Source organism: Cheilinus undulatus, linkage group 5 (genome assembly GCF_018320785.1).
Source record: "Cheilinus undulatus linkage group 5, ASM1832078v1, whole genome shotgun sequence".
Lineage (NCBI taxonomy): Eukaryota > Metazoa > Chordata > Actinopteri > Labriformes > Labridae > Cheilinus > Cheilinus undulatus.
Genome location: NC_054869.1, coordinates 25,160,735 through 25,173,964, shown reverse-complemented (window position 1 = coordinate 25,173,964; position 13,230 = coordinate 25,160,735). Strand labels below are relative to the sequence as shown.

General features: G+C 38.3%; 1 protein-coding gene across 2 annotated transcripts in view; it reads left to right on the top strand.

Moving 5' to 3' along the window:
- Window positions 1-13,230, top strand: part of adamts3 (ADAM metallopeptidase with thrombospondin type 1 motif, 3) — a 239,396-nt gene that overhangs the window by 205,698 nt on the left and 20,468 nt on the right. For both annotated transcript variants that reach the window (XM_041788544.1, XM_041788543.1), the window contains 2 exons: window positions 175-331; window positions 3,161-3,293. In XM_041788544.1, coding sequence (XP_041644478.1) covers window positions 175-331; window positions 3,161-3,293 — 290 coding nt within the window. The remainder of the gene's footprint in view (window positions 1-174; window positions 332-3,160; window positions 3,294-13,230) is intronic.

Sequence of the window (13,230 nt, the reverse complement as noted above, 5' to 3'; positions counted from 1 at the left end):
ACCCAACCTGAATGGGTTCAGTCTTATCTCTTTAACTGGTAATTACCAGGGTAATGTTCATGGAAAAGGTTTGAGTGATTGTTCTCTTTTGGATTATTTATTCAGACTGAATTACAGTTGTGAAATGCCCTATAATAAGAATGTGTTGTGTTGTATTGTCCTCTTCATATGCAGATTGTGCCCAGGGACAATGAAACACGGTCTACTTTAATGTACAAGTACATCATCCATGAAGATTCAGTGCCTGTCAACAACAATAATGTTATCCAGGAGGACACATACGAGTGGGCTCTGAAGAGCTGGTCTCCATGTTCCAAACCTTGTGCTGGAGGTAATGACCAATTTGAAAATCTAATGAGAAAAGAACACATAGGATGATGAGTTTCTGTTTATATAAGTAGGTTATGATTAGTTTGCTTGTTATTCCTCTTGTAAGTTAACAGCCTAAATGTATAGCTCAATTCAACTCAAGGAAATAAAACTGAGATGGATTATAATAGATGAGACTTAAAAAAAAACTAGACAGTGATAAATGAAAAATGATTCAAATATTTAAGCAAAATAAAGCCAACAGTAAAAGAAGATCAAGATGTAGATCTCAAACAAATAAATCAGAATCTTTGAAAGTTGAGTGAGACTTAATATATTATGTAAAGAAACTATGGAAAAATGTTGGATAAGGCAGTAAAATCACTTCAAATTACACCTGGTGGCAGTGAGTTTCACAGTCTTGAGTGGGTGATAGGAAAAACATTTAAAAGGGGAGTATACAAGGATCTGGCTGGATCATAAAATAAAAGTTGGTCTATAATAAGTGAAGAGCAATGCACTGTAAAGCTCAAGAAACAAAATAAATTTGCACAGTTTTTAGTAGTGGAGTTACATGTTCAGTTCTCTTTTTTCTTGTAGACTCTGGCAGCAGCTTTCAGAATAAGTTATAACTTGTTGAGGGACTTTTGTGACTATCAGGGAGAGTTAAGATTTTGAATGAAAAATGATATGCCTATAACGGTGTTAAAATTATGATAAAGCTGAAGCTACAGTGTAGAAATATTCTGAAGTTTTAAAGGTTTGATCTATCCTTTTCTTGTGACCCCCTACTTTAGTCACATTTTTTCTATGTTCTTTTCCTCCTACTAGAATAATTTGTTTTATCTTCATTCTGTGTTTAAAAATCTTGCTCATCCAAAAATGTAGGCCAGAAAGGAAGGGCAGTGAGACTGATGTTCACTGGTGCTATATGGTCAGACATAGGGATGTAACGATAACCGGTATCACTATAAACCGTGGTAAAATTCGAGACGGTTAGTATTACCGTTTCAAATTTTAATTACCATTAAAACCGTGTTTGAGAAGCCACAGTGCTCTGTGGCAGTAATGCAACTTCATGGATGCCAGCTGCCGTTAAACATCATAGAAGAAGAAGGAGCAGTGCTCTCTGAGACTTTGGTGTGCGTGCGCAGTTTGAAAACATGGCGAGAGAGAGCACGAGAGAGAGCGAGCGAGCGAGAGAGCAAGCGAGCGAGAGAGCGAGCAAGAGAGAGAGAGAGCGAAAGAGCGAGAGAGCGAGCACCAGAGAGAGCGAGCAAGAGAGAGAGAGAGCGAAAGAGCGAGAGAGCGAGCGCCAGAGAGAGAGCGAAAGAGTGAGTGAGAGAGAGAGCGAAAGAGCGAGAGAGCGAAAGAGTGAGTGAGAGAGAGCGAAAGAGCGAGAGAGCGAAAGAGTGAGTGAGTGAGAGAGAGAGCGAAAGAGCGAGAGAGAGAGCGAAAAAGTGAGTGAGAGAGAGAGCGAAAGAGTGAGAGAGAGAGAGCGAAAGAGCGAGCGAGAGAGAGAGAGCGAAAGAGCAAGAGAGCGAGAGAGAGAGTGAGATTGTACACAAAGGTACATGAAACAGTGAAAGTGTTCTTTCTGTACCAGTTTTTCTTCGATCTGTAAGACTAGATCTAGTCTTGAGCACTGAATGTAAAGAAAAGTATTCTTGGATCTTATCTACAATTTGTGTAGCTACCTCGTATGGCCATAAGGTGCTATCTTTAATGCACATTTGTATGTTTGATGTTAATATTTTAATGTTCTGCCGACAAAGTACATTGTGTTTGTTATTTTATTTTATTAAAAAAAAAAGACTTGGTTAAATGAGTTCAGTGTGTGTATAAGTACTATTTGAACATTTTGAGCACATTTCAACAATACTGTTATAATAATGATAACCATGATAATTTTGGTCACAATAACCATTATATGAAATTTTCATATTGTTACATCCCTAGTCAGACAGAAATCAACGTTATCATGTTGTTGTGAGATAAAATTATAAGGTGGAGGCAGGTAACACCTAAACAGTACAGGTCCTTGAATGCTACCCTGTGGGTTTCTATTATTTAAACATGAGACTTTCATCCACCAGAACCAATGCTGACATAAAACTCTGTTAAAACAGGAGCTGAACCAGACTAACATAGTCAGAGGGACAATTCTGTTGATAAAAATGTCATGGTACATGGTGTTGAATACTGAGCTGAGGTTACAAAGACATTTTCTGATGTTACTGATATCATCCTGATGTAATAATAGTAGGGCAGTCTTAAAACTGTGGTTTATTCTGTAGCAGCATTGGAATTTTCTAAAATGCTGCAGACAAATAAGTGAACATGTAGTTAATTAGAAGCAATTTTCTCTGAAAAAATCCCAAATACAGATAGATTAGGATGTACCCATTGTTGTTTCTTTAGCTCCCATGAGTCTAGATTAGACTTTCTGAGTGTTTATAAAAAGGGATCCATGGTATTGAAAATAAATAATGTCCAAATCTGGTTAAGTCCAAGATAAAGAAAAAAAAAAACAAAAATGAGGCATGGAAAAATTTTTGATGTTAAAAGACTACAGCCCCTAATACGACCTGTTAAACATCTCTGCTACAAGTGTTTTAGGACTGAACCAAATCTACTCTATAACCAAATTAGTTTAAGAAGAAAACACCACAGCACATTTGAACAAAGAATCACAAGCTGTAATATTAACCAATAACCAAGTGTTGGCAAGGGTTCAGTGCCTGTTTAACAAAAAAAAGTTTTATTTTATTTTATTTTAGTCCCCAAATGTCTTTTTTTGTGGAGTATACAAACTTTTCACATAAAACCCTCCATCTGGCTTCTCTCCTAGGGTTCCAGTACACCAAGTACGGCTGTCGGAAGAAAGGAGACACAAAGATGATCCACAGAGGCTACTGCGACGCCAACAAGAAACCAAAACCCATCCGCAGAATGTGTAATCTCCAGGACTGCACACAGCCTCAGTGAGTAAAGACTTCTTCACCCATCCCAAGAGGAGATACCAAACTCTTTTTATAAATGTTGATCAGCTTCAGTATATTCAAGATGAAATGGTTAAGTGTTTTCAGCCTGAGAGGAATTTTAATGAGGTCTTTTTTGATGAATGAATGAATGAAGGAAGGAAACCTTTATTGCCCTTGGGGAAATTGTCTTGCACTGAGAACATAAAAACATAAATGACAAAAGACAAGAGACAGTAAAATTTATAGGGGACCGCCCATAATAAAATGTTACAAAATTAATTTAAATGCATCATGAAAGCATCACATAAATAAATGTGAGAAATGTCAAGGGGCATATTCATATTTAAATGAAAAATGCTGGAATTTGTTAAGCAACTGATGCTACGTGGTAAAAAAGATGAGATGCCTCTTTTTATCCTCACTGTTATACAGGTGATGAAGTTTTCTCTGCAGTATTTTGTCCTTATTTTTCTTCTTGGGAGAACAACTTCTTATCTCACTTGCTCTCTGGCAGTCAGTAATCTAGTTTTGTGTATATTAATTTCTACCTTTTCTTTGTTTTTCCCTCTTCAGATAACAAAAATGTTTAGTTGTGGATTTCCTTGCTCTTTAAAGGTCAAGCAGGGCAACATAAATGTATGAGAAGTAGTGATGCATGATAACTATTTTTTTGAACCGATAACCGATAATTTCCTACTCCTGATGACCGATTACCAATAATAACTGATTTTTTTCAATTGTTGATTTAACAGAAGAAGTTTATTTGATGTTTATGCACATCTGGGGGTAAGAAGGGGTTAATATGTAGTGAGCAAAGATATTTATAACTACTTTTAACTAATATTACTCGTGTTTTTCAAAAAACAAAGAACTATTCTGACTTTATAACTGTTATTATAGTTAATCTTTTTTAGTTAAACATTTGTGTATCAAGTACAACATACACAAACAACTGACAGATGGTTTTCCCCCATAAAACCAAACGATAACAGGCTGTTATGCCTAACAAATCGAGATAATTAGGGGTCTGTTCTTTTTTGTTTGTTTGTTTTGCTTAAGCCAGAATTAAAGCACGCTGATGTTTTACATAAAGATTAAAAATTTGCACTGACATAAGTCATATCAGCGATAGGTTAAGAATGTAAAGTACACCGTGGTCTGTGGCTAACTTCTATTCATAACGTCGATCAGACTAAATGAAACCACGTCAAACAGAGCAGGCAGGTACATGTCTATGAAAGTAGCGATGGATCAGGAAACTGTCAGACCGATTTTGTTATAACGTTGCGCCTTTTGGCTCTGGCAAGCTTTCTGCAGTTTTCAATGCCTGCTAATGCCCACGGCTGAGGCTAGTGGCTGCTGCCACTTCGTTTTAACGTCGTTAGGATGATAACTCTTAAGTGACTTAAAAGATCTGTTGAGGACTTCTTTCTACTCTTTGCGACCTTTGCAGGGTAAATTCTACACACACGGTTGTGTTAACCTCCCCATAAATACTGAATAACGCCACTGTGTTGACACAGAATTGAATACTTATACAGAATAAACATTTGCGTAATCATCTATAATGGGATTATATACCCAGCCACGTGAAAGGAAATGATCCCAGTCAAATATCTGACGTTAGCAAGTTGCCTGTTTCTCGCAAAACTGTCATGCTGAATTTTGATAAATGTTTTAAATTCATGTAAGTGACAAGTGGAGCAATGGCGTAATACACAAGTGGAGACAGATTCACAGACAGAGATGCTGCCATTTATAGTAAGACTACTCTCATTCAGTTTAGCAATTTTAGACAATTTGTCCATCACCAAAAAGCCTTTAAAGTCCCAGCATTCATCCTACAGGAAAAGCTGATTGATTTTCTCTGTATAAAATATGACAATTGCAGCTGAAAAATGTCAAAAATAGAGAGATAACACAGCAGAAGCCTATGTACCCATGAGTTTTACACCCTGTTCACACATCAGCTCCCAAAGCAGCAGGCTTTCTGGTGTTAAGCAGGTCATTTTTACACTCCACTCTGAGAGGACAGTTGTTCTCTCCCAGTAAATGAACCAAAGCACAATCAGTGTTGTATATTTCTAGGGAGATAAATTTCCACTTATCAGACATGATCAGATTAAACAGTGAAGATGTTGACAATACAACCAAAGTAGACACTGTTTTGAAGTGCTCTTACACCCGAGAGTTGCTGTTTATAACTTTTGTCTGTGCTCAGCTTTTGTAGAAGGGCATCAAAGTAAAATGATTGATTTTCTCAGAGTTAGCTGTGGTACATGCCAAAATGAATTTACACAAAGTTCAAGCTTGCTGAACCTCTTCTCTTTCAAAAACTTCACTTTACTCCTAAATACTCTTGTCTTTTAAAATAGCCTTTTCATTCATACCAGGAGTCTTTTATTGTTGATCAAAAACACTTCTATTTTTACTTTAATTGGAGACTAGACTCATGATGAAACATGGGACATTTCTCTACAGTTCAAATTAACATATTATTAAGTCAATGACATCCAAAAGACAATGCAGAGCCCCCTTACCATATTTATTTTAAAACATCAAATGAGTTGTGTGCGCATATGTTTCATTTATCCACTAGTGAGACTGAACGCTGATATTTTAGTCCTTAAGAGCTGTTCACTCTTTCCTGTTTCATAAGTTTGTATGTTAATTGAGGCTTTCAGCATGCCGTGATCCAATAAGTGCTGCTGGAGAGGGCGTTTTTTTGGCCCAGCATAGACTTGTCTGTGCTGGATTTTAATTTAGCAGTAACGTGGACATAATGAAAAGAATTTACCAGTCATACTGTGTGAAGAAAGTTTTGTTTTAACTGAAAACCGGCTCATTTCAAATGTGAAACTTATAGATGACAAAGAAAAAAACACATTTTGTTCCTTCTGATATGAATACTTTGTGTAGACAATATGGCTTCTTATGAACCCTTTTAAAAAAATGTTTAAAGAAGCAATTCTACCACAGGATGTTTTAGAACATTTTTACTGATATAATGTGGAGTGCTGAACAAAAGCCTAGGGAGATCACTGTTGTTGTTGCTTTAGCAAAGATTTAAGAAATCCATATTTATCTTTTAGTCACTTCTTATGTTGTAACAACAAAATACAGGAAGTTTGTACACTTAAAAATCTAGAACAGGGGAATTTATGAAAAACAAGTCATGATCTAATATGATTTTTTTATATCGGATTATTTCTTAATTGATTTTGGTAAACTGTCTGAGTCTTTTCATGCGGAACAAAGTCACTCTCAATCAGGCATGATGAATAAAGTTTGCTAAAACAACACAGATCTTTGCTGATGTAGTGCTTTGGCTCTAATGTAAGTAATCAGAACAATAGCAATTTAATAAAGTAAGCAGAGAAGATGGTTTTTAGAGGATTTTTTGCACAGTAATCTTTAGATCAGTTTTTGTGAATAAGGTAGTTAAATGCTTGTCACAAGAGTAGTTTTATATTAGATTTGCATGGGATAAATTAAATTCAAATAATGTTTCAGAAACGTAAGAATTAGCAAAAATTTGTAATGCATTACATTCAAGCAGAGTTTGAATTTGGAGTTAAACTTGTCTGTCATTATTTGCCCACAAACTTCATTTATTTCCAAAATGGGTTTAAACCTTCAGAGGCCAGGCCTTGGTCAATAAACCTCCAGAAAGCTCATGCAGGAATGATTTCAAACCATATTGTCCTCAATCATTTGTGCCATGTGGCTGTTCAAATCAGCTTTTTCATCAATATATCCTCTCAGTGTGACTTGTTTGAGAGAGTAATGAGTTGTGTTGCAAACAATCCATCATTTTAGTCAGCTATAAATTCTATCAAATTATTTAAAAAGTTCAGTAGGAGATAGGGAAAGTTTCCTTCACTTTCCTTCCAACACTTTATCATTCACAGAGGTGTGAGAGCAAGAGAAGCAAAATAGAGAGAGAGAGCTGAGCTGAGTCTAAATGTAGGGGCATGACAGAGAAACACCTGCGGGTGAAATACATGGCTAGAAAAGAGAAGGATGCATATGTGTTAGTGGTGAGGGCTGAAAACCACCAACATGACTATGCTATTTCTTTAAGCCAACATCAGAGCTGAAATGATGCAAAGCAAAAGGACCACACAGAGAGCTCGTACACTATATTGCCAAAAGTATTCGCTCATCTGCCTTGACTCACATATGAACTTATGTGACATCCCATTCTTAATCCATAGGGTTTAATAAGATGTGGGTCCGCAGCTATACCAGCTTCAACTCTTCTGGGAAGGCTTTCCACAAGGTTTAGGAGTGTGTTTATGGCAATTTTTGACCATTCTTCCAGAAGCACATTTGTGAGGTCACACACTGACGTTGGACGAGAAGGCCTGGCTCTCAGTCTCTGCTCTAATTCATCCCAAAGGTGTTCTATCGGGTTGAGGTCAGGACTCTGTGCAGGCCAGTCAAGTTCATCCACACCAAACTCTCTCATCCATGTCTTTATGGATCTTGCTTTGTGCACTTGTGCACAGTCATGTTGGAACAGGAAGGGGCCATCCCCAAACTGTTCCCACAAAGTTGGGAGCATGTAATTGTCTCTTGGTACACTGGAGCATTCAGAGTTCCTTTCACTGGAACTAAGGGGCCAAGTCCAGCTCCTGAAAAACAACCCCACACCATAATCCCCCCTCCACCAAACTTTACACTTGGCACAATGCAGTCAGACAAGTACCGTTCTCCTGGCAACCGCCAAACCAGACTCACCCATCAGATTGACAGATGGAGATGTGTGATTCCTCACTCCAGAGAACACGTCTCCACTGCTCTAGAGTCCAGTGGCGGTGTACCTTACATCACTGCATCCAACACTTTACATTGCACTTGGTGATGTATGGCTTGGATGCAGCTGCTCGGCCATGGAAACCCATTCCATGAAGCTCTCTACGCACTGTTCAGAGCTAATCTGAAGGTCACATGAAATTTGGAGGTCTGTAGCGATTGACTCTGCGGAATGTTGGCGGCCTCTGCGTACTATGCGCCACAGCATCTGCTGACCCCGCTCCGTCATTTTACGTGGCCTACCACTTTGTGGCTGAGTTGCTGTCGTTCCCAATCACTTCCACTTTTTTATAATACTGCTGACAGTTGACTGTGGAATATTTAGGACTGAAGAAATTTCCCGACTGGACTTGTTGCACAGGTGGCGTCCTATCACAGTACCACGCTGGAATTCACTGAGCTCCTAAGAGCGACCCATTCTTTCACAAATGTTTGCAGAAACAGTCTGCATGCCTAGGTGCTTGATTTTATACACCTGTGGCCATGGAAGTGATTGGAACTCCTGATTTCAATCGTTTGGATGGGTGAGTGAATACTTTTGGCAGTATAGTGTATTTACTCACCCCTGTTCAGTTCAGCTTTTAAACAAAGGAGGAAGAGAGGAGGGAGATAAAAGCTGCTGTGATCTGAAGATGGATAAAAACTTGCAGTATCTTAGACAACTGTAGTTCTTTTTCAAGTACTGATAGACATAAGATATCAAAAATCTCAGGAGTTTTGGCCTTTTTAATATAAACTGGCTTACAAATAAAAAAAATGATAACATTTTAATATAGACTATTGTAACTTTTCTCATGAGACTATTCTGACTTAACCAGTGTTGGCATCATGTCTCTAGGGATGAACAAACCAGTCCCTTGAGAAAGGCTAAGTATGTTGGATTGCTTGAGAAGTTAAGATCCCCTTTTGATGAATCAGATATTTTGATGTAATTTTATTCAAAGAGGTTAGTCCAGATGATGTGCCATACCATCCATTTCACAATAAAATATCTCAGCATCTGCTGTTAGAAGTTCACAGTCATGGTTTGAAGGTGGTCTGACTTTCTTTGTGTTGCAGTCATTAGTTTTTAATTTTTGTTTGTTGTGATTACATGTCTCAACAACTTTGAGATAAAATGCCTTTAATTTTATTGACATTCAGTCCTCATACAAGGAAAACAAATCTGGTTATCTCCTTTATCTACCACCAATTTAAAGTAGAATGTTCTTAATGTGTTAAATACTTTGCAGGCAAATTAACGGCCTAATTGAACGTACTTTGAATAGTTTATTAACATAATTGTGTAAAACACTGTAAACTATAGTGATAAATATGTTGAAGATGCCTACTAACTAACTATCTGCATCTTAAAGTTGTCACTGTAGCAATATAAGCATGCTTCACCTGGGTTTATCTCTCTCCTTCCTTGTTTTTTTTTTTTGTTTGTTTTGTTTTGTTTTATTTTTTTTGTTTTGTTTTGTTTTGTTTTGTTTTGTTTTTTTGTTTTTGTTTTTGTTTTTGTCATTTGCATGTAACTCAGTTCTGCTGTTAACCAGTCTTTTGCCCAGCAATTAAAATTGTCTGCGGTACAAGATTTAGATTTCTCTTCCCCTATCGAGACAAGGATTAGGGATTTGGAAATGTGTATCTGCACCACGGTGGATAAAAAAGCATCAGCTGCTGTAGCAAGCCAGTCTATTACATCTTAGCTAACCATTTGTGTCTGCATCCCCCAGGGAGCTATGGCTCAACACTGAGAGGACAGGGTAGCTGTGTCTGATTTGAAGGAGGTGTTGTATAAAGCAAATGGAGCTCATAGTTCACCAGCCAGGATTTCTAATAGTTGCTCCATTTGTAATCTGCAAAAGTGCAGGTGCAGGTCCTTCTTTTGGAGCACATATTTGACATACAATCATGGACGAAAGTATTTGCACTCGATTTTACACAAAACTCAAAAAAAGGGGCTGGAAAAAAATTATTGCCACCCTTTTAAAACTGTGGGTAAATCATTTTATTTCACACGTGATTCTCATTTAAACTCATCTGTGGCAATTAACAGGTGCTGTCAGTATAGAAATCACACCTGAAGCCAGTTAGAATGTGTAAAAGTTGACTCAACCTTTGTGTTGTGTGCCCGTGTGTGTCACACCAAGCATGGAGGTGAGAAAAAAAGAGCTGAGAATTCTCTGAGGACTTAAGAAGCAACATTGTGGGAAAATATGAACAATCTCAAGGTTACAAGGCCATCTCCAGAGATCTTGAAATTCCTTTGTCCACTGTACGTAATATAATCAAGAAGTTTATAACCCATGGAACTGTGGCTAATCTCCCTGGATGTGAATGAAAGAGAAAAATTGACAAAAGAATGCAACGCAGGGTAGTTGGAATGTTGGATAAACATCCTCAGTCAACTTCCACACAAATTCAGGCTGTCCTGCAGACTCAGGGTGAAAAAGTGTCAGCTCGGACCATACGTCGTCATCTGAATGAGATGAAGCGTTATGGCAGGAGACCGAGGAGAACCCCACTGCTGACAAAGAGACATAAAAAAGCCAGACTGGAGTTTGCAAAAATGTACCTGAGTAAGCCTCAATCCTTCTGGGAGAACAATTTTTGGACAGATGAGACTAAGGCCAGCCACACACTAGACAATTTTTACATCTTAAATGATTTTAAAACCGTTAAAGACCACAGACATGAGGACATTTTCAAAAAATTTTTCATCTTTAATCCTCTGAATGCACTCACTAGACGACTCAGCCAGACTGTCAGATCACTGGAGACCACACACCTGCCCGCCTGCCTACGACCTAACGTGATCATGTGACTTCAGAAAAAAACAAGCAAACATGGATGTCTGTCGATACCCTCTTGCTGTCCCTCCACAACAGGCTGCCCTGGCATGTGTTATAGGTGCAGAAAAAATCATAAAAGAAGGGAAAGACCCTGGATGAAATCATGGCTTGAATTAAGGTACAGATGTGTTTATTGTTGTGAGCAGTGAAAGCACGTATGATCCATCTGGTGACACTACCCTGTCTGCTCCCTCTCGTTGGTTGTTGTGGGTACTCCATCAGTCGCACTACGACCTAGAGTTGTAAATATCAAACACGTTTGATATTTACAATTCGGGATTTTGGATGTTACGACACAATTTGGAGCAGTAAATAAATCGTGTTGACACCACACACATTCGGGACATGCCCCACAACCACTGGGGAGTCAAATCTTACCTAAAATCAGGCTTAAAACACTGTAGCGTGTGGCCGGCCTAAGGTAGAGCTTTTTGGAAAAGCACGTCATTCTACTGTTTACAGAAAAGGGAATGAGGCCTTCAAAGAAAAGAACACAGTACCTACAGTCAAACATGGTGGAGGTTCAAAGATGTTTTGGGGTTATTTTGTTGCCTCTGGCACTGGGTGCCCTGACTGTGTGCAAGGAATCCTGTAATCTGGAGACTATCTAAAGATTTTGGGCCACAATGTAGGGCCTAGTATCACTAAGCTGGGTCTGCGTCAGAGGTCATGGGTGTTCCAGCAGGACAATGACCCGAAACATACCTCAAAAAGCACCAAGAAATGGTTGGAGACAAAGCGCTGGAGAGTTCTGAAGTGGCCAGCAATGAGTCTGGGTCTAAATCCCATTGAACACCTATGGAGAGATCTCAAAATTGCTGTTGCAAGAAGGCACCCTTCAAATCTGAGAGACCTGGAGCAGTTTGCAAAAGAAGAGTGGTCTAAAATTCCAGCTGAGAGGTGTAAGAAGCTTGTTGATGGTTATAGGAAGCGATTGGTTTCAGTTATTTTTTCCCAAGGGTGTGCAACCAAATAGTAAGTTGAGGGTGCCAAAAATTTTGTCCGGCCCATTTTTTTGAGTTTTGTGTAAAAGTATGTCAATTTTGGCTTTTTTCTTCTGCTTTTGTGTTGTTCCAATGCACATAAAGAAAATAAACATGTGTATACCAAAAACATTCGTAATTGCATCAATTTCTGGGAGAAATGCTGTATTTTCTGGAAAATTCCAGGGGTGACAGCACTTTCCTCCATGACTGTAGATTCAACAAATTAAAATTTTGTGATGCTATGGAGCAGGAGCATGAGGTCACATAGGGCTTGGCCTCAAAACAAATTGGTAATCAGCATTTGGCCACAGCTGTTTCTCTAAGTACAGCCTTACAGCCCTGCTAGGATAACCTTAGACTTTTAAAAGAACTTGCATGAAAACAACTGATTGTCAGACTTTGTACAACCAAAACATCTGCCCGCACCATTAATTATGGATGCATATGATTCAGTCCATCAGCCAGCATATCACTGTCAAGCATATCTTTCATACACTTTATAATTATGTAAGTTTTTGATAATTGTTCCATGTCTTCTCACTCTGATACTCAAGCCCACCTTTTTTACATCCAGATTGCATAGTAAACACTTCAGGTATTGGTGTTGTCAGTCTGTTGAAAAGTAATCTAGGAAGCAGTTTTACTGTTCATCATGATGTCAGCAATCTGTCTGAGATTTAAAGGATTTATCATGCAACTATCTAGTTCTCATTTATTTGTCTATGCAGATTTATTACACAGGATGTTAGATGTCTTGGTTGTTGTGCAGTTGCAACTATGTTTGAGTCCATTTGTTTTGTGATATTTTTTAAGCAACAGGCCGACAGCCAAGTTAAAGCTGGTATGCCAAGCAGGTTGTCCTCGTCTTTGTGCCCATGATGAACCTTGGATCTTTTTTTTAATAAATAATCCAAAAGGTAATTTGGATTATACAGCCTGGTGGGGGTATGAGCTCTCTAAGAATTTTCTCTTCTTTTCTTTTCCTTTTTCTTTCGACTGACTTTGTAATTAGGGACCTTATTGGAGTGATGGAGACAAACCTTTGTAAAGAAAGGCGAATTCCCTCAATAGCTGGCCTGATTTTTCTCCACATCAGTTCTAGGCATCCTACCTTGCTCCATGACTTGAAATGTCTGTCCTTACTGTAGTTTAAGAGAGGGCCAAGATTTTAGACACGTAAGACTTTGCCAGACAAGATAAGAAGTGCCAAAGAGGAAATTTTCGATGGTGTGTCTGCAAAAGATAAGGGAACAGCCCTAATGATGTAGAATACTATAACATTTTCAGTGTAATAAA